Source organism: Phascolarctos cinereus, unplaced genomic scaffold (assembly GCF_003287225.1).
Source record: "Phascolarctos cinereus isolate Bilbo 61053 unplaced genomic scaffold, phaCin_HiC Scaffold_726;HRSCAF=1367, whole genome shotgun sequence".
Classification (NCBI taxonomy): Eukaryota; Metazoa; Chordata; class Mammalia; order Diprotodontia; family Phascolarctidae; genus Phascolarctos; species Phascolarctos cinereus.
The window spans coordinates 299,403,227-299,429,678 of record NW_027556098.1 but is presented as its reverse complement, the minus strand read 5'-3'; the positions used below and the strand labels follow the sequence as shown (position 1 = coordinate 299,429,678).

The window sequence follows — 26,452 nt, the reverse complement described above, 5'->3', positions numbered from 1 at the left end:
TTGGGCATCTTTTTCTCCCTTCATGGAGACCTCATGAAGTTTCCTTCAAGTTCAGTTCTCTGCTGAGTTCTGAGAGTTGGAGCCCTTGTTGAATTTTGTAGCTGCCTTTCTCAGTGTGTTTAATCTGTCTGTGGTATGTCTCTCAGTTCCAGATACAGAAACTGCCACCAGCCACCAGCTCTGTGGACACTGCTACCAACTCCCATTAATAATGGGACTTATGATGGCTCCCAAGAATCACCTTCCTTCCCCTCAGGGGCTTGGCTACAGCTGATCTACCACTAGAATGTCCTGGTGTTGGAATGTTTGCTTATGAATTAGATTGTTGTGCTAAAAACAGGCCCAGGGATATGTCTGATTTTTTCCCCAGGCAATAATAAGAAATTTCCCCTGTAGTGTCACCTCCCTTTATCCAATGATAAAAGTACTTCATTCCTCCCAAATTGCTTAAGTTGTTTGTGCCTAATTTATACCTTTTACTGATTCAATGAAGAAGTCTAGGCCTTCTATGTTTTCTTTGATTGGGGTCGGGGTAGAAGCCACCATTCTTACACAGAGATAGAAAAGGATGCAGCCCAGATCTTTCAAGAAGCTTATAGCTCAATGGGGGCAGATACAACATAGACTCTGATACAAGGTAGGTGGTAGGAGAAAATGAGAGCTCAAGACAAAATGATCTAAGGACATTTGGGAGGCATTATGGTTCAATTAATTTGGAGTCAGTCCAATTCTGCCTCTGATATTCACTAGAGCTATGATCATGGAAAAATAATTTCTCTTCTCTTAATCTCAGTTTTCTTGTCTGCAAATGGGGATAATAATTAATACTTACGGTACTTGCCTTACTGGGTTGTTTCAAAATTCAGATATAGTATATGTAAAACTCTTTGTCATAAATGCCATTTATTATTAACTTCAGGAGGTGATTGGTCACTTGAGCTGGCATGACTGGGAAGGCTTCATGGAGGAGATGGCACCTAAGCTAGGACTTGAAGGAAGACAAGGATTTCAACAGACAGAGGTGAGGAGGAAGGACATTTCACAATATATGCCCTCTATAGGAATGCATTAAGATGGGAAGGGACAGAACAAGATGGGGCAAGAGCTAGTAGCTCCAATTGCCTACACTCTGCCATGTGTGAAGGGGAAAAGCCTGGTAAAAGGCTAGAAAGGTAGATGGGCATCATATCATAGAGGACCTTAGATGCCAAGCTAAGAGGTTTGTGTTTTCTTCTGTACAGTAGGGAACCACTGGAGGTATTTGAGGGAAGGAATGATATAGTTAGACCTGTGCATTAGGCAGGCAGGTAGGAAACAAACATTTATTAAACACCCTCTATGTGCCAAGTACTGTGCTAAGTACCTTACAACTATGATCTCAGTTTATTCTCTCAACAACCTTGGGAGGTAGGGGCTATTATTATCCCAATTCTATAGTTGGGATAACAGGCAAATAGAAGTTAAGTAACTTGCCCAGGACTACACAGGTAGTGTTGAGGCTGGATTTGAACACAGGTCTTCCTGCCTCCAGGCCTGGCACTCTACGCACTGCACCACCTAGCTGCAGGAAAACTATAGGAACACTATTTTCGCAGCATTGGAAAGTGGGAAGGCCAGAGGCAGGGAGGCCAATTTGGAGGCTATTGCAATAGGACTTCCATAGAAGTGGGCTGGCCAGCAACACTAATAGCAATAGATCTTTATTTGGGGCCTGTTTTAACTCTCGCAAGGGAAAAGCACAAAGTCCAATCTTGCCCCGATCCAGAAGCCACAGGGATGCCACAGACACCTAACATGTATCTGATTGAAATGCCCCAGTATTTATATAGCTAAGTGTAACAATTATGAAAGCTCTTTGCCTCAGGGCCTGTAATGTACAGGAAAGATAAGATTAAGGAATGGGCCTGAAGTAAACTCTTCTCAGCTCCCTCTGGCCCTAACAATACTGTATATGGACAGGGCAGAAGGGGGGAGGGGGGAGGGAAGGGGGAGAATAAGGGTGGGAGGAGAAGTTAAAGTAGCATCCAGGGATAATTCCAGAGGAGTCCAGGATGCACCTAAGCCTTCCTATCCAGGTTTGACCCACCTTTTGATGGTTTTCTGAACTCTCAGGTGCTTACCTTTACTGACCATTAAGGCAAAACTTGAGCCCCTGTGGGGCCCTCCTCCCACCAGTCCTACTAGGGATTAGGAAGTGAAAAGTATGCTTCACAGACATGAAGACCCTCTGTTTTCTGTGTCTAGTGTGGATAGGCCAGCATTCGACTCAGCTCGGTGCCTGTGAAAATCGCCATATCAAGAAGCCTAGCTGTTCCCTTGCCAGAGGGCAGAGGAGTAGAATGGCCTGTGCTTGAGCTGGGTGGTCTGACTCAGAGGTCCCCTGAGAAGGATTTTACTTGCTTGTCTCCAGTGGCATAAAGAACACAACAAGCTGAATGATATGCTGCCAGGTTAGTCCCTAAGAAACCAAATGCAATAAAGGACGCCAGGCCAGGGGTGTGATGGTATGTGCCTGCAAACCCTGCTAATGGGAAGTCAAGACAGGTGAATCACTGATACCCAGAAGTTCGGAGCTGCAGTAGGTCTAAAGCCGATTGGACATTCGCACTAAGTCTGGTCCTAATATTGTAAGTCTCAGAGAACGTGTGGCTGCCAGGCTGCCAAAGGAGGAGGTGAACCAGTCCCGGCCAGGAATAGAGCAGGTAAAAGCTTCTGCACTGAGAAGCAATGAGATCAGGCCTGTGAGTGGTCACTGCACTTCTAGCCTGGGTAAGACAGGGAGACCCAATCTCAACCCCCTCCCCAAAACAAACAAACGAATAAGCAAGCAAACAAAAATGACTGACGTGCTATTTGGTAAAAACATAAAATGTTATTCATGTTGATATCTGATGGCTCTACACTGTCATAATGTTCAACAACCATGGGTCCAAATGCATAAAATAATTGATAGTGATTGTGTCTAAGAGGGAGGGGGTGCCTCAAAGTCTCTGGTTATATTTGTCTTTCTGCACATATGGGAGGCCTGCAGTGCAAGAAGACCTTCTTTAGCATAAGAACAAATGTGTTCATCTTCCATAGAAGGAGATGGAATGTGCTTATATTATAGCTAGGGGTATTTGGGCAGACCTCTCCTCTTTTTTGGCCCACAATTAAAATTTTAAGTGGACATCCTCCACTAAGAGAATGTGGCCATGGAAGCAGAGTGACTCATTCAGGATGCTTAGAAAGAGCAAAGTTACACATTTTCAATGCTTTTCACCTTTTATATTCCCCCCGCCCCAACTCTGTGTTGTTGGTAAAAAAGCAAGTTCCTCAAAGAGGTGTGAATTAGAATTCTAATAATTCTATTATATGCCAGGAGTCAGTCAGTCTCCATTCATTTCAAAATGTGCACAGCCCTGCTAAGGAACAATAGAAAGGCCCCACTTAAGGAGCCAGAGGGGGAAAAAAATGGGACCAAACTTGAGTCTTTCATGTCATGAGTTACAGAAATCTGAACAGAGAAAGACAAGAACTTGTTAAAGTGACAAACAAGATAAGAACCATTTCAAACTGAAACAGGCCAGCAAGAAATTGGAAAGGACAACAGACACATGTGACTGTCAAGAGCTGAACATGTATTTGAAGTGATACCTTGGTTCTCACAGGGAGGTTAGGGGTACTAGAGATACTGAGGAAATGAGCTCCCAAGGTGATCACTTGCAGCGTGCAACAGCTTTCCCAATTATCTTTTGTCTGGGCTGGGCTACTCAATTATCAGGGCATATTACTGCCTCCTTCCCTTGCCCAGTCTCAGAAGGTCACAGGGCAATAACAGATGCAATGAAAAATAAAGCTGCCTGGTGGTGTTTGAATGATACTAAGAAAAGGACCTAAGAGACCTGGAAAAGGTAAAGCAGCTCAGGGCAGGTAAATGCTCATTAAGGGCTATGGTAGTGCTCAGCACTTTTTTTCTTTTTTTTGCTTTTTAGGCAATTGGGGTTAAGTGACTTGCCCAGGGTCACACAGCTAGTAAGTATTAAGTGTTTGGTCTGAGGCCACATTTGAACTCAGGTCCTCCTGACTTCAGGGCTGGTGCTCTATCCACTGTGCCACCTAGCTGCCCCACCCAGCATCCTCATTCACTCTCTCCCCTATGTGAGATAATCTTAGCAAGTATTAAGAAAAACAAACTGAATTCCATCCTTTCATTAAAACACCACCTGACCTGGGTCATAATTGGAACAAAGGGTTCTCTCTGGAACAAACACATTTTGCCTCTGGGAATTACTATATGATGTATAGTCAGCTCCAATTTTCCTTCCTTTGGAATCCTCATCCCTTGCCCACAAGCATATGCAGAAATCCCATGTGAACAAATGAACAAAAAACAAATCCACTGAGCTGTCTTTTTGAATGACATGTAATTTATTCATATAACTGACAATTACTTAGTCAGTACTCAAAAGTCAATTTCATATGCCAGTGATTACACAAACTTCTAATAATACTAAAATTGATAGAAGGTATAAAATACCATGGGTATGAAATGCCATGGTAAACACCAGTTGACAGACTACATGGTCATCATTCCAAACTAAATGGGAGAAGGTGGGGAGAGGTTTAATGATTTTACTTTTATTTTCCCATTTTAATTATTACCAGTTTGGGAATCTGTTTTTTCCTCTCTTTTAAGTAGCATCCCATGATAAAGGATTAAACTTTTAATTTAAAGCAAAAACTGCAGAAAGGAATCTTTTAGGTTTCTCCTTTGCCACCAATTTCCACGCACAATATTAGTGTGCACTGCCTCCTGACACACACAGGAAGCTGTCCCATTCAGCACTCAGTTCCCCAAACACAGGAGTTTGGATCAGACCCAGGCTGCAGACTAAGCCTAAGTGTCAGCAGGAATCAGGCAGTGGAAAAACCCTTTGGAAGGGATACATCTTTTGTTAGCGTTCAGGCATCACAGATGGATTTAGGCCTCTCAGCCGATGAAGTAAGATACTTTGATATTTAGATGGCTATGACATGGATCATGACTAGGAGACATCACAATGGAATTCTGCCTTCTTTTAAATGGATAGTCCCTACAAAAGCTTGCGTCTGGTAAGACTCATTACATTTTCATGAAGCACAACTAAGCTTGCAAGGAAGAGTTTGGCTTATCATGTCTGCCTGCGTTACATTAAAGTGATATACTTCATTGGAATGAGGCCCAAGCATGGACTTGGCTTGAAATGCCAATAGCAGCAGTCAAAAAAAAAATATCAATAAGTTAAAAGGCTTTCACAGTACAAGATTCAGCTAGTTATTTCACATATACAAAACACAGCTATAGAGAAATACAATTCTTTGATGATGAATTATGAGGGGGGGAAATAATCTAAAAAAATAGAAAAAACTCTCTTCATACTTAGATGTCAAGATGTAACACTGCAAATTGCCACAATATGAGCACAAATTTGATGGCAGATCCCCTAGAAATGTGTCTGGGGATCTGATACATATAATAACCAAAATAGATAAAAATACTGCACCAAAAAGCATGCATACAATTGCCATGTTCATTCAGTATGGGAGTTGTGACATAAGCAGAGCTCTAACACAATAAGTGAGGCAGTGTTCCAATATTTTCCAGTAGAATAATAGTGATTGACTACATATTGATTAAACCTTCTGAGGCAGCAAAGTGGGGGCATAATGCCATGTCTGGATTCTGCAGCTGTTTTAAGATCCTCTTGCGGAATTTTTCCCGCACACGATTGAACTCCATTATATCCATGGGGTCCTCTTCAATCCAAAACTTATGAAATTCATGCATCAAATAACCTGGGAGAGAGAAAATTACATTAAAAAAATGTGGGAAAAGTCCTCCCATTAATCTCTAATTCAAAATCATCTTGTTTGCCTGAGATGGGGGATAAAACCACAGTGACAGTATATTTCTTCCATAGTATAGGACTTATTCATAAAATGGATCAGACTATATCAAGGAATAAAGAGTTACTGTTGGACTGATATGGACTGATCCATGAATTCATCAGGATGGGTATTCCTCTTCTACCATTGCCTACCTATGCTATACAGGTCTTATTCATGGGTTCCCTTTAAGTCCTCTAAAGAAATTCTACTAAATCTATTGAAGGTCTTCTGTTTAAAAAAAAATCTCATGGGTTATCAAATGGTTATCAAATATAACTTTATGAGCCCTTAGATGGATCTGTGATGGCATAGATGTGGGTAGTTTCTCCAAAGGTGCAGTGTGTGAGTCATCCATGTCTTTTAATCCTATGTGACTTGTCTATTTCCTCCCACAGATGATCCCCAGCAGACCTTCCTCTATAACAGTGCTTCTCAAACTTTTTGGTCTCAGGACCTCTTTACATTCTTAATATTATTGAGGATCTCAGAGAACTTTTATTTATATGCATTTTATATCTATTGATATTTACTACATTATAGAAATTTAAACTAATAACATTAAAATATTTATAAATTCATTTAAAATAACAATAAACTCATTCCATGTTAACAAAAATAACACATTTTAAGTTAAAAATAACTAAGTTTACCAAAACAAAAAAACCATTATTTTAACACGTGGTACAGTGGATAAGAATGTTGGATTTGGAATCAGAAAGACTTCAGTTCAAATTCAGCCTCAGATACTTATTCTTTGCGTGACTCTGGGCAAGACAGTTATTATCTCAGCCTCAGACTCCTTATCTGTAAAATAGGCATAGTAATAACACTTATCCCATAGGGTTGTTATGAAGATCAACTGAGATAACATATATGGAGTGCTCTGCAAATCTTAGAGTCCCTCACTATATAAATGCCAGCTATTTATTATCATGACCATTATTATTGCATTTTTGCAAATTTCTTCAATATCAGGATTAATAGAAGACAGCTGAATTCTCATATGTGCTTCTGCATATAATTTGTTGCTATATATTGCTTTGGTTGAAGGATATGAAGAAAATATGGCTTCACATAAATATGTAGCTGGAAAAGGGAATATTATGTTAATAGGTAAGTAACATCTCAGCATTATTATGAAAATGGTCTTGACCTTGTGGACTCCCTGAAAGGGCCTTGGGGACACTTGGAGAACTACTGTACTAGACTATGCTTCCTATCACCATATCACATTATCAGAAGACTAGTGACATGAAAAAAATGAGTATTTCAGATGAGAATCTAAAGTCATTTTTTTGAGGCAATTGGGGTTAAGTGATTTGCCCAGGATCACACAGCTAGCAAGTGTCTGAGGCTGGATTCGAACTCAGGTCCTCCTGACTCCAGGGTTAATGCTCCATCCACTGTGTGACCTAGCTGCCCCCAAGTCTAGAGTCATCAAAAGCATTGTGACATTTTCTCAAAGCAATTCTGCCCATGCTCCTCCTCTTGTTCAATTCTGGGGTCAGTTCACTGTCTATATCCACGGTGCCTGTCTACGATATATGTACTAATGAAACATTTCTATGGACTCTACTCACATATATATCACACTCTCAACAATATATACTCTTCATTCACTTATATTTTTCTGTATAGAGAGGTCAAACTCTTTAGTGATCATGGATTTCAATTTAGGAGGCTCTGTAGCGTTCTATAGCAGGGCTTCTTAAACTTTTTTCACTTGTGACCCCTTTTTACCCCAAAATTTTTTACCTGCCCCTGGGTATATAGGTATATAAAATAGGCATACAAATCAAACATTTACTGATAGTAAATCATAAAGAAATTTATTTTAAAACAATTCTTTGGTATATGTATAATTTTACTATTTATAAAAGATGAAAGCAAATTCACATACTAATGAGATGGATGTGTTTGTTTATTTTTATGGTAGCAAAATATTAAATGTCTTTATTTTCTATAATTAAACTATTACGTTTCTGTAAGAACAGAAAACTTTGTATGTACAGTAAAAACACTGCAATTCATGACACGCAATAGCATCTAATCTGAGCCAAGGTGTTTCTGGCAGCATTTGTCAGCATTGCATAGTGTGATGGCATACGTAGAGCAAAGTGCACATGTTTTCTTTAGAACCAAGGCTGCAGTGAAGTTATGCGATGCCATACAGGCAAGTGCTGCCAGAAACACCTCAGACTCATTATGTGTTTGATTTTGAATTAATTTTTGATCATTAAGCATTTAGAAACCTTTTACTGTTGCGAAATTTTTCATGACTCTCATATGGGGTCATGACCCACAGTTTAAGAAGCGCTATTCTATAGCTTGATGCAATTAGCACAATGTTTTCTACTAAATGAAGCATTGGGAAGCCTTCCCTACAGGCAGAGAATCCTTCCATTTGTACTCTGTACTTGATATTCTCTATGACAGTGGCAAACACTTCTGATGAAAAATTTCTCCCTGTTTTATTCTTCACAATAATTAGAGGGCTGTTAAGTAAAGGTATCTCTGTTATTACAGTTTTCAAAGAATCTTTTATGAACCTATGACATACACATGGAAGGCCTATTTTTTGGAGGAAAGACTTAAGGGGACATATCATGCTACATAATCAAACTTAAAAAAAAAAAGCTGTCAAACAATATACACCATGTGATCTTCTATTCTCTAAACGTTTCAGCAAATTTTGTGACTATAAAAATGTGGTTTGCTGTAAATGTCATTTTCAAATATCTACCTATTCCCTTCTCATACTTATTGCCATAAAGATTTTAAAAGGATGGAAAGTATGCATGGGGGTCAATGGTTAAGGATCTTCTCTTGGCCACCCTTTTTAAGGTAAAAATGAGGTCTATGATTGTTCTTGAGTGTATTGTACTCCCCAGCCCCATTTCAGATATCTTAGGAATCAATTCCTCAATTCCCTTAAAATTATGTTACCTCCCCCCATGGATTTATCTAGCTGCTTACTCCATCTTTATTTCCTTTAGTGGAAACTAATTTCCTTTAGTGAAAACTCTTCATAGATTATGATGTTTAGAGTCCAAGTGTGGTAGCCCCACTGTTACTGATGGTGAAATGAGTTTGTCATATAAATATTTATAAATCTTTCTAATATTTTGTTCATTATCTTAATTTTATTCTTAAATGCTTTCATGAAGATCTGGTTTAATTCAGTCTTTCATCAAGTTTTCTATAAACTTTTTTTTTCTTTAAGCATTCTCACTTTTTTATAAGATGATAATACTAATAGTCTTCCATCATTCCCTTTCCTAAGTTTAAATTCTAAACTTGTGCTGCCTTTGGCTGTCACATGTCTGTGCTTGGCAAGGAAATAAAATGTCAGTTGGTTGGTGTAATTTTTGGAATTTTTTTGGTCTTATTTTTGTGTCAATTGATTTTTATCCATTTAATTTCCTTAGGAAATGATGATGGTCTATTTCTCATTTTTCATTGTCATCAGCTTATTTAAAGAAGCCAGATTAGAGTCACATCACCTACATGCCATATCTTAGATTCTTTTTACATTGTTTCTTCTAGCTCGATATTAATTTTAATCTTTGCTCTAATAAGTTGATAGTCTGATGGTATACCAACAGCTTTACTGGCAATGACCATCACATTGATAACCACTTATTTCCTGTCCATTAAAATATAATTAATTTAATTTTTTTGTGATAATATTTGGTACTCACCAGATATGTAAGCATGAAGCTTCTGAATTGTCCACACTTGCCCTCTCATTTCTTATTCTTAAAGCATGGTTTTCAATGTATCTTTCACAGTCCTCCCTATGCCCATCTTTGCACTGAAGTAATTATCAATGAGCTTATTAATATAATTTAGAAATTCTTACCAAGTTCTTCATAGAATTTCTCTGCCTCCTTACCCTATCCATCAGATGTTGGCATAAGGTACCATCATTTTCATAGAAGCTTTTTTGTAAATAATTATCATGAACATTGCAATATAATATGACTAAATGGCCATGAAATGTTTCTTGTTGCCTTTAGGTGCAAGATATGATCAACTCCACCAGCTCCTCTATTTTCCTTCCCAGAAGAAGCTGTGAATCATCTTTCTGTTTACTGGAAACTCTCTTCTGTCCTTCTGGTTTCATTTATAGCAAGAATGAAAAAATCATTAAGATTCTATTTTTGCAATAACATTTCCACTTAATAGGCAAAGTTCTCACACTTTGAGTACCAACAGTTAAATTAATGTTGAGAGAAATTATTATTTCTCTCAGATATTAATAACCAATTACTCAGTTAGGACTAAGGTTTTTCCCTTTTCTATTCCCTCATTCAGAAATCAGCTCCTTTGTACTTATTTGGCCAGCATCTGAAGGACATCACAGATAATGAGACTGGATTAACTTTCTCTTCAATCTTGTTCAGACCCCACCCAAGTGGGGAAGCCCATTGTGTTCTATTCAGATCCTTTGTGCAGACTGCCAGGGGCTGGGGGTGGTCTGAGAGTAAAAGTGACACAATCAAAGTCATGTTTCCCCAACCTGTCATTAGAATAGGCCCACATTCATTCTTCTTATTGGTAACCAATCAGAGTTGATTGCCACCTGTCATAAACACCCACTCTTCTAAAGGCATATAAGTATCAAGAAGCTGCCATGATCCATCTTTGGTTCCTGAAAGATGGCCAAATGACCAATCTTTTTTATTATTTTTACTAATTTATTATTCACCAGACATAATTAATAAAATGATTAATTATTCAGAAACTATTACTCTTGAACTTTTCATTTGTTACATTTATAGATGATTTAAAAACTGTGATTCTTAGCATTCTCTGTCCCCTTTACTGATATTCTGCCACCATCAGCACAGAAACAAAAGGTGACTGCAACAGGTCTAAGGATCATTTTGCAATTTTTTTTTTCATCGGTTGCCAAGGCCAAAGAATTCATCACTAACTCATTGATCTACTGGTGATATCTCTCCATGCATATGTCAGGCAGTGCTCTGAAAACACTCTGTTGTTGAAGTCTTCACAGTGGTATTTGTGTTTCATTGGCATGGCCAATGAGAATTCAGGGTAAACTTCTTGACAGGAAACAGCAGAGCATGACTTAATGAAGACCTTTAAACACAATTATTTAAAATATAGTTTCTCTTAAAAATTAATAATTGAACATTGCCTTTACAGGAGGTCATAAAATTATTACAATTTCTTTTATAGTAGGACACATATATTTTGTGACCTCTAGACTATGGATTATATTTGGAATAACTTCTGAAGGACCAATAACTCTAGTTCATCTTTTTCATCCTAACTAAATTAAAATAATGGTCTAATTTTTCAAAATTAGTAAGTTTTCTCTCTTGACATTTGCTTGATTGAAATTTTAAATTATACTTGGACAGATAAAAAATCATTCTGACAATCTATTAAGAGAAAGTAAGAGAGGTACTTCCACCATGAACAGTACAGAGCAGTCATTAAGAAACACATAATTGCTAGCAAGACATCAACACTATAAAGTATCATTTGTTCATTCTCAATTACCCTTTTGATCCAAAAAAATTACTTATAAAATCATGATCTAGATTAGAAAACCTCTTAGAAGAATACATTATAAATGCTTAACAAAAGAGCTCTTTCATTTTGCTCCTTTTTAAATTTAAAATTCATATGTGAGTAGTTAAAATAAAGATAAAGGCATTTTACTTAGTAAACTTACAGAATGTTGAGGTAATTTTAACCACTTCAGAAGTCTTCATTTTAAGAAATTATCCTAGCTAGAACTTCCAAAAACCATCACGGTACAGAAGTGACTCGGAATTCTCAAAGACTATATTCTAGTGCAGTGGTTCTTAAGTGTGGCCTGTGCATCTCTAGGGATCCCTTTCAGGGGGGTCTCTGAGGTCAAAACTATATTAATAATAATATTAAGATGTTTTAATTTCTAACATGTAAATATTGATAGGTATTGCTCACATAAACAAAAATTCTTTGGGGATGTTCTCCATAATTTAATGTGTGTAAAGGGGTCTTGAAACCAAAAAGTATGAGAACGGCTGCTCTAGTGGAACCCTAGCTCAGGAAGCTTTTACCATGTTGGAATGGTTTCTATTACAGGGCCTGAGACTGGCTGTCTGCTGTCCAGTGATAAGCCTTGATAATCATAAAGGGGTTCAACATTAGTAGATTGGCCTCTAGATGATGAATTTTTTGGCTATAGAGATCCATGAAACAAAATTTAAACACACACACACACATATACACACACACAGTATATGCGCACATATACATATGTGAATATATGTACACATGTATTTTGTATGTGTGTATATACAAGTATGTTTATATAATATTACCAAATGAAATTAACCATACTATCATGAATATCATCACCAAAAGTGAAACTAGAAGACTTAAGGAATTTGTAGCTAAAGGTAAGTGATAGCTCATAAGTCTTATTTGGAGAGACAAAAATTTGGGTTTATAATATGCCCAAAGTTCAAAAAATTAAAAGGAAAAAATTAGAAGTGGTGATGGTCCTGGGCCTATGATTTCATTAGTGTAGTGAAAAACATAGATTTTATCTATCAATGTAGATTTGTACCTACACAACAATAGGCTGTCTTTAACAAATTGAAGCAATAGGCTCAAATAAAGTAGCAACCAACATTAACAAGCAGTATAAAAAATCACTTACAGAAAGTTTGCTGGAAGTGAGACAAGGTTGGGGCTTCAGGTGCAACATTATAGAAATGGGTTTTCAGAGCGCCGCTTACCAGCAGGTTATAGGCTAGGTCAGTAATATTAATGCCCACAATGGCAAAAGAGTACCTGTAAAAAGCCAACCACACTATTTACTTAACATTAAATATTGGGGCTTAGCACATGAGAAAAGGATATGGTGATTTTTTTCTTTTTAAAGGCAATATAGTTAAACTTATTTCTCAGGTGGACAGATTCCTCCTTTCTTAAACACTATGGGTTTAACAAATGGACTTTTTTCCCACATGACTGCTGAGGACAAGTTTTTGCTCCTTGGCTTCTGTCCACTGAAACGAAGAGGAAACTAGCTTGGAGAGCCTCAAATGTCCAAGGCTATCTCAGTCCTACACAAGATTAAAAACTTCCCCTTCAGAAATAACTTTAGAATTAAGAGCCAGGCCATCTCCAGTCATCCTGACCTATATCTTGCTGCTGGACCCAGATGGCTTTGGAGGAGAAAGTGAGGCTGGTGACTTTGCACAGCCCTTCCTTACTTAAATCCAATTCACTTGCAAGTCATGGCATGGCCTTCCTGGTATCATGGTCCTCTTCTAGAACTAAGGACAAACAACAGAGTTAAGGACCATTCCAAAGTCATTGTAATCAAAGCCCAATAGCCTGGCAACCTCTTGAAATGAATTTTACAAGTAGACCAGTTTTATTTACTAGCAACCTAACATTTGAGTTATGCAAATTCAAAAAGAGGGGTTTTTGAAAAAAATTAATGTATATTTATAACTTTCTATATATTTCTACCTAGGCAAAGTATGATATGCTACTAAAAATGTTTTCAAAACCTTTAAATGGACTTCTGTAATTCTCTTAGTTTCTAAGGACCAGGATTTTGATTTTGAACTTCTTTTTTAACTTCTACAGTCCTTAGTGTAGTGCCTTATATGTAGTAGGTTCTCAAAAAACAACCACATGATTTCTAATTCCATAAAATGACAACTTTTGTACAAAATTACAGACTTACCCAATTGCTTTATCCAACCTTTTCTTTTCCCATTCTGCTTTGCTGAATTTGCTGAAAAATTAAATTGTCTCTAATTGATATATGTCCTTTTCCAATGTTCTTCACATTAAAATATTAACCAGAATACTGTTGTGGTGTCTGTAACCCAACCATAAAATCTTTCATTTTTCATTTAGAATTAAATGTACTTTTAAATTCATGGTTAATTTCTATGGACATCTATGCAATGAGATACGTTTCACACTTCTAACACAGATACTGAATTCACTCTAGTGTGGGATAAAAAAACAATCCTGATGTCTACCTATTAAGTTATTCTCTCAGAGGATGATAATTTGTTCTAGAGAAGCTAATAGTGCACCTGGCACAATTGAATTATTGTAGTTAAACAAAACAATTATGCATAGCTTTTACTTAACATTGAAAAGGCATGGAGTTAGTGCTGTTCCCTGAAACAATTCAACATTCCAACAGAACTGCTATTTCAGTGCTGTGGGCATTCCTTCAACCAACATTCTTTTACGCCTTAATGGATGTTTTCATGAGTTGCTTTGGCCAAAATAATTCATTACCTATTAGCTTTCCTTCTGCTGATAACGAATCTTTTTGTACTTAACTAGACTGGTCTTTAGATGACAGGCATATACTCTCAGGAATAATAAGATCATTGATTAGAGCTGGAAGGGACCATTAGAAATGATCTAGTACAAACACATGCTTTTATAGATGAGGAAATGGAGGCCTAGAGAGGTTAAAGTGAATTTGTTCAAGGTAGCAAAGTTACTAAGTCCAAGACTGGTATTTCAACCCAGGTCTGTTTATTCCAAATCTGGCCTTCTTTCCATCCACTATAAAGCCTTTCTGGTAAGATCTGCCTCAGCCTGCATTCTTCTGGCTCTAAGAACCCAGGGTCACTTCTATCACAATGAGGCATTAGACGAAAATGTTAACAGAGACTCTAAAACATCCTGCATTTTAGAACACACACATACATATACATATGCACATACATATACATATGTACACACCCACACCCGCACCCACAATACACCCACATACAAACACATATGCACCGAAACCCTGCCCCCCCCCATATATACACATATAAAATGCTACTAACACAAGCCAGCAGCAACACACTCTCAAGTGGTGGGTGAAGCAATATTTTGTCACTCTACCTTAATGTATTCACTTTCTATTCCTGTGAGCGAACTGCTAACTACAATTTAAAGTAAATTTATAACATGTGTCAAAACAAGTTATAGCTTTTCAGAGCAGAAGCACCTACATCGTAAACAGAAAATGAGCAAAAGAAGCTCTTGTTCTAAGTTAAATAAAAAATAAGATAAAATTTGGCTGAAATTTAGAGAAGCATCTTGGGTAAAGATTTGTATATGTGGTTCCCTCCCTCTGTGGAAAAATCACATAAATAAGCAGTGTGGCCCCCACCACACTTATCAAACTGAAATTCTGTTAGCACTAGAAAAACAAGAAAGGGTCATTTGCCAAGCTGAGAAAAATCCATCCTACGACTCTAAGACGCCATAAACCAAACAAGAGGGCCAGCCATGAAGAATATCTTCTCATTCTATTCAGACACCAACCAAACAATGGCTAGGAGGAAAATTTCCTCTTGACGGATATAAACCTTTTACTCTCATTCCTCAAGCTACCGTAGAATCTGTGGGATGGAAGCACACAGAGCAGTCTTGCACAATTCCTATGTACTGAGGATGACACACGTTCAAAGCAATGCTTTTTCCTGGCTAGACTATTGTCTCCCTGTCCAAAACCCTCAGGTCTGGGACTTCACACTAGTTGTGCTGACAGCCTGGATGCCCGTACTCCCATTGTTAACAAGACCAGTGACTCTTAAAAGGCTATCTTCTATTTTGTATTTGGTCATATCCAGCAACCTGTCTACACAATCCATACATTATTTTCACCTACAAGATTTCACTAAAACTTGAGGGTCAGAGGAAAGAGATTTTGACCAGAATATTAATATATGTATATAGCAACTGACTGTAGCCTTAGGTTACCCAATTTAGGATGCCTTGTTTTGTTGAATGGCTTACATACAAAACAATAAAAACCAAAAAGGGCTGTTTAAAAAATACGTATAATGCATTTTCCCTTTCCCCCCCAGTACAAACCATTAAGAGGTCCTTTATATTCTGTCAGATGCTCCATTTGGCAATGCCACCCATGTGCTCACAGAGCGCATCCCCAATTAGTTTTATCACTGGGTGATTTAGAATCCTTATGTTCCAATAACATGCAATTTAGAATACATTCTATAGAAGTGGCTAGATCTTGGTCACATGAGGTTAAGAGAAAGCTACATTTTTGTAATGTTTTTGCTAAAGGGAGCAGAAGAGAAAGAAAGTAATTCTCTGTGGCATTTTATATTTGCAAAATGCCATATAATTTAAAGAACCCTGGCCAGTTAGATCCATTAGTCAGACTCAAACTAAAATGAGTATTATACTGAGGAAATAAAAACACTCCATCCATGCACTTAGGAGAAAATGCTATGGTGTAATTTGACTTTGTGTAACAAACACAAATTATCAGCTCCTTTAAGATGTAGAGCAGGAAAAAAATGGGTAATTTTGTGATCATAAAACAATGAAGCTTCTTTTAGATGCAGTGACCAGTATCTATAACCATTATCTAGTCTCTGTAAAGATTACTGACACAATAACATTACTGATAGCTTCTTTGATGAATATAAAACAGATTCAGTTTGGCCAGTGCTTGAATAAGAGAATTCTCCAGGGAGGGCAGATTCATGTAAAGGTTTATATTTTCCTTATCTCTGCACCCTCTCTCACCACCCCTACTCCTACCATAACTTTCAGGATTAATTTATTATTTTGAATAGGATCATGGCAACAAATGGTGGAATTTTCATTCTTCTAGGGGAGTTTTTAAAAAATGTTACCCTTCATTTTGAATTAAGGTTGTGTAAGATATCTTTGACATATTTTCTGCCAGTCCCTTGAATTTCATCCTAAGCAAGCTTGCCAAGTATGCTAAAATGAAGCCCAAGATAAATGATATGTTAGGCAAGCAATTTGGAACTGCTTGCTTTTGTTAAGATTTTTAATCAGACAATTAAAAAAATCTTGCTGTAGATAAAATTACTAGAAATGAGATAAAATAAATATAACTTAAAATGCAAAGAAAAATACCTTATTTCTTCTTTAGTGACCTCCCTTTATGTATACAAGAAAAGAAAATTTTTAAAAGGTAAATTAAAAGAATGCAAAGGAACTGAAAACCAGAATATTGAATAAAATTAAAGCAAGCAAAGTCAAGACTTTCTGACCCTCTTTTCATTCCCTCTACTTTCCCAGCCATTTTACTCTTTTCACTCTAGCCAAATTCAATCATTCTCAGACTACTGCTTCTTTCCTTGTCCACCTCCGGGCTACCCTCCGTGACAATTGGGACACTATAAGTATTTCAAATTCTCCCTCTTTCAGAAGGTGCTGTAGAAGTTCCAGAGAACTACACAAGAATATCTACAGCTTACCCACTTTATCTGAAATTGGCCTCAAAGGCTATTTCTGCCTAGTTTTAGACCCATCCCAATCCCACCCATGGTTCCAGCCACTGCTGTGGTTTCTATGGAGGTAGACAGCCACAGGCACCTACACACCGCATCAACCTCTAGCTCTAGATAAATTTGCAATTTCAATCCGCAAGATATTTCTGAACTAATTTAGTCAAATGTACAAGCCATACAAGAACAAAATTACGACCAAAGTTAATGGTAAAACAATACCAGCAATTCCAGGTACTTTGGCCTAAAGAATCACCTGTATTTTGGATGAAGGGAATCAGAGAGCACCTGTTGAGCTGTTACGATGTCCCACTCAGCAAAATACCTGTTGTTGAAGAAAAATATTCAATGAATGTGCCCCTCAAATATTTTAAGGACATTTTAATTTTAGTGATTGATGTTGGCACAGAAGTTTCATCCACTTTAGCTTCTTTAAAGAGTAGTTTTTCCACACTTGACACTTAACTAGCTGTGTGACTCTGTGCAAGTCATTTAACCCTGATTGCCTCACCAAAAAAGAAGAAAAAAAGAGTAGGTTTTTGGGAGGACAATGATAATTGCCTTTAAATACAGTATTAAAATAGATATGCTATTTCGGTCATGTAGTTTTAGGAATTTCTTCAATATCTTGAAAAATGTGACATAAAATTTGTTATTCCCTAAAGATGAAAGGGAATTCATTTTACTCAGGTTTAATTTTTATTTATTATTTATTTACTATAAATTATTTATTAAGAGGATTTGCTCTGTGAAGTTTGGATTCAGTCAAAGAGCCACACTTGAGGACCTAGAGGACCACATATGGCCTTGAGGCCACAGATTCCCCACCGCTGGATTAGACCAAGGGAAGGAGGACTAGGTTGGGTTGAATGTGATCCATGTTCTATGTTCAAATTTCATGCTGTGACTGAAGCACCGAGTAATCGTCTCTTTTTGAAGCTTGGTTTCGAGAAGTCCTGAGAACACTTCTTGAAGAATATTCATTGATCATTTATTTGAATTTTGGAACAAAAACGGAAAAGAGCTAGAAACATTTAAAAATATACACTTTGTGATGGGAGTGGCAGTGTATTGAAACTTCATCATTTAGGTCACACAAATATATGAAATGCTTTCAAACTTCCAAATATTTAAAATAAATGTTTCATAAACAGATTTTAAAAATAAAACATATATAGTATTTAATTCCTTGTGCTGCATAGCTATACTTGTATGTAACTGGGGGAGGAAAGCAGATGAATCTTTTTATATTTTACATATAGATGTATATCTCTCACTATAGAGATCTATATTATATCTCTTTTACATAGAGATGCAGCTATTTGATGTATGTTTCATGTGCATATTTAGATTACTGGAAAAGGTGAAAAATATTTTTGAGTTTTCTAATAACTGGAAATGATTTCAACATCAGAGTTCAGAGGTTTTGATTCAAAGATTTAGCCAGAATAAGAGAATTTGTTTTGCATGTCTAAATATATATTTGTAATGGGTTTTGCTTTTATTGCCTTCTAAAGAGGAGGGGGAGGCTGAGCAGGAAGGGAAGGAATTCAGAACTGAAAATAAAATAATATTGAATTAATTTAAATAAAAAAGAGCCAGATGCTATCTTGCTTTCCTTTTAAGTAATGAAGAAAAAGGGCTAGTAACAGAAGATTATGAAATATAACTGTTCACAGTTCAGAACTATGCTCAGAAAATAGTCATAAGGTGGTACTAGATATTCCCATTTCCCCCTTCTCCCAACTCTGGCCTGTAGACCAGAAAGCTTTTTTGACATGTTCTTGGGGAAGAGTACCATTCACAAGATTGCAGTCATAGTCCTGACCACCAGGGGGTGCCATGCAGAATGCCAGCAACTGTCTCTTAGCAACTGATGTTTACATGTAGGAGGAAAGAAGGAGGCTGCATATGCCACTTTAAGCAATTTCATTCCATTGGATTCCTGGAACTTGAGGGCCATGTTCTAAGGTGGAATCACAGTGTGGGGACAGAGGTAGGACTCCTGGTGGGATGAGAGAAGGGGTAAGAGGATTCTTTCATCCCAGTTTTGGGTGTTATCCAGGGCTCCACCTTTGTCCCTTGAGCCAGACGTCTCTCCTGGATCCCAGCAATTAATGCCAATTCTACACAACCATAACAATAAACAATGTCACTTTATACTTTATATTGCTTTAGATACATTGTCTTATATTACATTCCCATAACCACCCTTTTATACCTATTACATGAATTCTACAGATGGCAAAACAGAGAAGGAAACAGGTGATCCTCAGAGAAGTGAAATAATTTGTCTAGGTCACGCAACTAGTTATGAAAGAAAATGTACAGAAATAGCACCATAGCTAAAAATGAAACTGGCCTCATTTGCCAGGGATCTAAATGAATAACAGTATTGTTATGTCTAGGTCTCCATTTTGCAGCTTTCCTGGGAAATTAACCTTAATAAGTAGGACTGATTATTTTGCAGTTTAGTCTAATGGGGCTGCACCTATGTAGGCCATGGCCCGAGTGTGATTTACAGGTGATGCTAAAGTTCAGATGCTGTTTGGTTTATACTTTTATTTTTAAATCTTAATGTGCTAGAGAAAAGTGAGCTTTTATAAGGTAGAATATATTTTCATGTTACTTTTCTGGCTCCTTTGCTTCTTGGTTGCTTTTCATATTACATTCTAATAAATCTAATCTGGCTTAAATCATTTACAACATGGTTATGATTTAAAACCTCTCAAATACACAATATGAAACAAATTCAGGATGAAAAAGATGTCATTAAAAATAAGAGCAAAATGCAAGTTCATTTTAAAACTCTGAAGCACATTTCAGGTTTGAGTCTCACAGGTATCTACTCATCATACAGGGAATTGAGTGCTGGTCTGGAAATCAGCAGCCTTGAGTTCTAGTCTCAATTTTGTTGATAACTAGCTGTGGGAATCTGGGTTGATCATTTGACCTCTAAATGGGCTTTAGTTTTCTTATAAAATGAAAAGGTTTGACTAGATAATTTCTAAGACTTCTCCCACTAAGATTCAGTGAATTAACAAAGAATCACATGGCATATGCAACAATAAAGGTAAGGAAGGCATGGCCAGTTAAATCAAAACAAAAGTCTAAATGTTTTCCCATATATTCTCCAAGAAACACCCTGAAATTGTATTATGGAGAACTTGAACTACTTGTTTGCTCAAGTACACATTTAAAAAATAGAACACTGGGGATGTCATTTTACTTTTAAATGTGACTGACCCTCCACATACTTACTCCAGATTATACAGTCCCAGAAGTCCCATCCCTCGAAAATCTGTTTTAGGATCATCACCTTGGAAACCAATTTCACACCACTGCTTAGAAATCCGAGCTTCCAGAGGAGTATCAGGCTTCAAGAATTTCCATAACTGGAGATGAGAGAACAACATAACTCGCTGATGTCAAACACACTTAGAGAAAGCTATTCTAAGTCTTAAACCTTCTTTAATGAGATTTTAAAAAAAAACTATATTAAGAGGAGCTGTATATAGCTGATTATACTCTTCTTGAGAATGACTTTTAGACATTTATAGTACTGAGAAAGCAGGATAGGGTAGGAGACCTATAAATATGGATAATCGATATCTATAATAATCTTCAAATCTCTCTTTAGCCAGCAGTCAAAAGCTCTTGGGCTAAACCTGTTAGTAGAAAATAGAAAAAAAAAGACTAATTTGATTTTTACTTCTCTGATGGAGTTGCTAGTGATTTGGGAAAGGTCAGAGAGCTAGAGGACAAAGGAAAGAAGGTAAGGATTATGAATAACCCTCAAATGACATACTTAGCAGCATTTAAAGACATGTTATGCTTACAATGAAATAATTACAACTTAATAAAAGTTCAAAAGAAAAATAAGAAAAATTAATGATTATTCCTTGAGGGTCTTGGCAATCCAAATTATCTGTGTCAATCAAGGATATCAATCAATATGTAATATTCTTAATATCTGATAGTTCCTAAGGCAATAAGCATAGGCAGTTGCCTATCCCTCACCTACCTGAGCTAAAGATGATAATATTTTAAAATTTGTGCACTAATACAAATGAAGGTCTTTTAAAGCACTACTCCATCCTGGTTTGTGTCATCTCCAACCTCTTCTCCCTACTCTTTACCTACAACTTTAGTTCAGGCCATCATCATCTATCAGCTAGATCATTGCAACCACTGCAGTTCCCAATTGCTCTCCCCTCCTCAAGTCTTTTCTCACTTTATTCCATCCTCCACACAGCTTCTAAAGCGATTTACCTTAAATGTACATTTCATCATGCCACTCTCCTACTCAATATATTCCACTAGTTTCCCATTGCCTCTACGACAAAATAAACTCCTTTGTTTAGCTTTTAAAGCCCTTCACAACCTGGCCTCAATCTCATTGGATATTACTTCCCTTCTTTCACTCTATGATCCAGCCAAACTGGTCTCCTCTCTTTCTGTGCCTTTGTATTGGCTGTCCAGGCCTGGAATGCATTCCTATTCCTCCACCTCAAAGATTCTATTCCTTCAAGGCAAAATTCAAGTGGCAAAATCGTCATGCAGCCTTTTCTGATCCCTGAAGTGCTAACGTCCTCACTTTCAAACTACCTTTATTTAAATACTTTGTATTTATTTGTATTCATGCTCTTTATATATTCTGTATATACTTACATATATCCTTATAGTCTTTCTCATTAGAATGTAAACTCCTTGTGAACAGTGGCTGTTTCACTTTGGCCTTCTTGTATCTAAGGCCTACCCCAAATGCCTGGCACATAATACGTGCTTAATATATGCATACTGATTGATTGAAGAAACATTTTCTCTTCCACTATTTATTGTTTTGTGAATCTTCCCCTCTGCCTTATCCCCATACCTCCTCCTTGGAAATAATTATCCATTTTCATCTGAAAGTACAATTTCAAGGATCTGTATGCAGCTACTCTTTCTACACTTTATGATTTCCTTAATACAGTACTTTGGTGTAGAAATCAACTCATCCCCCTGGAGCCAATCTAGTAATAAGCCTCTTTGAAGTTAGCTAGATTAATTTTTGGGTGACTGACTGATATGACACTGGGATAAGACATGTGGTTCATTACTGGGTTCATAAGAACCTAGGACTAGTGTTCCACTGGTGTAGTCTCTGAGGGCCCAAATCACTGTCACAAGGTGACATAAAAGATGAACTTTACATGGAGAAAGCACAAGTAATTGTAATACAAGTATATTGATCTACAGTTAAATGCTACAAAATCCCGTTCATGACAGATATTCAACTAATGTAAATTCAAACAAAAAAGGTTGTAAATTGTCCCAGTTATTCTGGGACCTAATCCAAAACAATCATCTAATATGATTTTATCTTTCTGGCATATATGGTAAATATAATGTGCCTAGAAAATGGCAGAAATATAAGGCATTTGAAATAAAATAGTTTTATCATGTTCAAGGCAAATTTTCATGTGTTTGGTATGAGAAAATACCTTTGGACCTTAGTTCACTTAATTACAGTCTCCACAATTCAGTTTTTCACATTCATCAAAACAGAAATTAGATCTCAGTTCAGGAGAACCCTTAAGACAGATAATTATTGAATGTTGTTTTTGTTGTTCAGTCATCTCCGTCGTGTCTGACTCTTTGTGACTCCATTTGGGGTTTTCTTGGCAAAGATACTGGAGTGGTTTGCCATTATTGAATAATCAGCTACTTTTGCTCCAGTAAAAGTAATATCAATTTCTCATCCATAAGAAACTAATAGAACTAACTAACTGAACATCTACATTGGGAAAACAAAGTCAAACAGGAGTGGAGAAAATAAAAAAGCTTGTTGTATTCAATTTCTCAATTGTATTATATGTGCTAATAGTCTAACCAATCTTAAGATGATCTTTTCCTAATGAATCAGTATGTCAAATGCAGAAATGTCTTTTCTTCGTGTAGCTTGTATGCAAAAATATTTGTGCTCTAAGAAAACCATATATACTAGATTACAAGGAAATAAAGAATTTATCACTGGAAGGAACTTTATAGATTCAGCATTTGCTTTTCACAAATCAAGAAGTTGAAGCCCAAAGAAGCTTAATAACATTTAATTCATACAAGTAAAAAGTAGCAGATTTAGGATTTGAACCCTAGTCCTCTTGCCACTATAAATCCATGGTTCAGCACAAAGAGTGCTAGATTTGGCATTAGAGGAATTAGGTTTGAATCCTGGTTCTGCCACTTACTTTCCATGTGAACTCGGTTGTCATAAACTCTCTGGGTCTCAATTTCCCCATCTATTAAATGAGAGAGCGGGTAAAATGACCTTTAAAGCTCTAGTCTTTTCCAGCTCTAAATCTATAACCTTTCAATGTCAGCTATTATATTAATGATTTTATCGCATATGAAACATGATATTTCCTATTTTAATAATTTTTGAACCTTTTGAAATTCTCCATTGACAAGTTATGTGATTAGATACAGGGGTGGAGAACCTCTGACCTCAAGGCCAAATGTGGCCCTCTAGGTCCTCAAGTGCAACACTGTAACTGAATCCAAACTTCACAGAACAAATCCCTTTAATATAAGGATTTGTTTTGTGAAACTTGGCCTCAGTCAAAAGGCTACATGCAAGGACCTAGAACAGGTTCCCCACCCCTGGACTAGAGAGTCTGGCCTACTGTGAGCTGTCCTAAATTTTGAAGGCAAGAACCATTTTTACTTAATAATGAAACTATTCATAAGGGTATACCAGTAAGTGTCACAGATTAGAAATCCTGGAATCATTTTTTACTTTTCTTTATTCATTCCTTAGATCCAATCTATACCAAAGTCCTATCTATTCTTCCTTCAAAATCTCTCTTAAATTTGCTCCTTCCTAATGCCCAGTCCACTATTATAGATTATTGTGAATTGGTTTACTTTGATTAAATTTTTTCTAACTCATTACTTCCATTGTATTACCCTCATATCAAGTCCAAATAACCAAAAATCCATGTGGCTATTGTCCTGCATATCAAATCCAAACACATTTGTGTGGTTTTCAAAAACCCTCCATGAACTGGCTTAATTCTTCCTAACAAGCCCTATTTCCTGAAACATGCATTCTATATTCTAGTCAAGCCAGTCTCTTCACTGATTGCTGCATATTGCCATCTTTATGCCCTTGCTCATTCCATTCCTCACCCCAACTCTGAGCATTCCCCCCTTAATTCCCTATTCCCAAGATGTGACTAGAGAGCCTGGTCTATTGTGGGCTATCCTGAATTCTGAAGGCAAGCACCATTTTTACTTTACAATGAAACTGTTCATGAAAGCATACTGGTAAGTGTACATTCTACAAGTACTCCAATTCATCCTAGTCTTTTTCGTCCTTCAAATACTACTTCACTTGCCACTATGACAGTTTAAAATACTGTCTACATGTTAGTATTATTGCTTCAACTAGGCTGCAAGCTTGTTGAGGGCAAGAATTATGTCTTATACTTTTTTTGGATCCTACACATTTTTTTATGCCGGTATGGAGGCATAAAATAAATAGCCAAAAAATGCACTGAATAATGTAAAGAATTTAAGCTTAATAATAGGTGAGCCTTTATTTAGGACTTTGGCACTTGTAAAATCATACATGCCTCATTGAAGATGAGTGATTGAATCTCAGTGATTAGGAATGTATTGATTGGCCTAGGATGTTTCAGATCAATTGCAGATGGAATGGTGAGCTCACATTCTTGGGGGTTGGAGTCACTCCTTTGAGCTTGACATATAAAAGAGTGTCAATTGAAGAGAGAGCCTTCTTCTGGGGGATTCCACTGGAGCCAAACACACGAAGTAGCAGCAGAAATCAGAAGAACAATGGACCTACTTCCAAGAGAAGAATGGACTTACTTCCCTCGGAAGTGCATGCCAATAACCTTGTTGTCTCACTCAGAAAACTCCAAATGATTTTCTAGAACACAGAATAAGGGCACTGCTGCTCCCTCTCACATGAGCTTGAATGGAGCTCCTGAGCCCCAATTCCTTGGATAGTATTTAATAATCTACATTATATCTAATATACATTATCTTGGATAACTAAGTCAATTGTATACGTCTACATACATAATTGCAAAGAAAATTGCAAAAGGATAAATATTTTTTAAATTTAGATTCCTATTTTTTTTCAGTTAGATAAATTTAAGGCTGGTAAACAAATGTCTTCTATCCTTCTCTTTTCATTATTTATTCTAGGACAGGTCATTAGCAGCCCACATACTCCATTTATTAAAAAAATCAATTTATGTTATACATAAGCCACTTTCAGAAGCTATATTTTACCTTCTTCTAGGAAATCACAGTTTTAATGCAAAATTTAATATTTTAAAGCATAATTTATTAATGTTTCATATTACACTCTCAAGTCATACACTGTTCAAACACTGTCCAATGATATTTTGTACCTCTTTCTCCAACAGTTCAAATACATCAGATACAAATTTTGACTTCCTCTTTTAATATCCTTCTAGTTGCATGAATAAATAATCACCATTAAGATCTTGGGTAATTTCCCAAGGGAGTGATTGCTTAAGGCAGAAACCAACTTCATCTTCTTTGATGTATAAAGAGTGATAAATGAAAATCCCAGGTCACTACTTGGCAAACAGTACTTCTTGTTTTAGCATTTAAAACCGTTTAACTAGTCTGAGCTTCGGTTAAGTGTCCAGGACTCAGAGAAATTACTCTGGCTGTTTTCTCAGTTGGTTTAACCTTTCAAAACTGGGCCCTATTCTTGAGGAAATGCATGAGAAAAGAAAGATTGAGAAAGAAATATAAATTACTTTTCCAACAGTTAAGCCAGCAGGAAAATAACTGGAAATCATAAGATGCTTATTATGACAGATTCCAAATGCTGTCCAAGTACTAACCTTCAAAAGCATTTCTTCATGCTGGGGATTATCTGAATCATATGGCTCTCTACGCAGTTTTTCAACCTCTGCAATGAGGTTTCGATACCCTACAATTTGCAGAAGACAAGCCTGGAGAGAGATCCCCAACCTAAAGCATTCACAAATAGAAAAGGAACAGTAAAGAACAAGAGAGGCTAGTATTTTGGTGATATCTGTTCGTTAAATTCATCTTCAGTAGGATCATTTTCATGAAAAAATATAAACTATCAGAAGAATTTTTCACAGTTGGAATTTATTACTGTAACTACTTCAGCACATATGAAAATTGATTAAAAAGTACATCTAATTTTGACTTTCACTTAAGCCAAGGTTTCT

The 26,452-nt window shown here is 36.8% G+C and overlaps 1 protein-coding gene across 1 annotated transcript in view; it reads right to left on the bottom strand.

Moving 5' to 3' along the window:
* Positions 1-4,389: 4,389 nt before the first annotated feature.
* The window catches only part of ELMOD1 (ELMO domain containing 1), a 73,707-nt gene continuing 51,644 nt past the window's right edge, over positions 4,390-26,452 (bottom strand). Inside the window, 7 exon segments of the mRNA XM_020996183.2 lie at positions 4,390-5,817; positions 12,596-12,729; positions 13,637-13,687; positions 16,834-16,857; positions 17,464-17,532; positions 20,469-20,602; positions 26,096-26,225. Coding sequence (XP_020851842.1) covers positions 5,645-5,817; positions 12,596-12,729; positions 13,637-13,687; positions 16,834-16,857; positions 17,464-17,532; positions 20,469-20,602; positions 26,096-26,225 — 715 coding nt within the window. The 3' untranslated portion in view covers positions 4,390-5,644.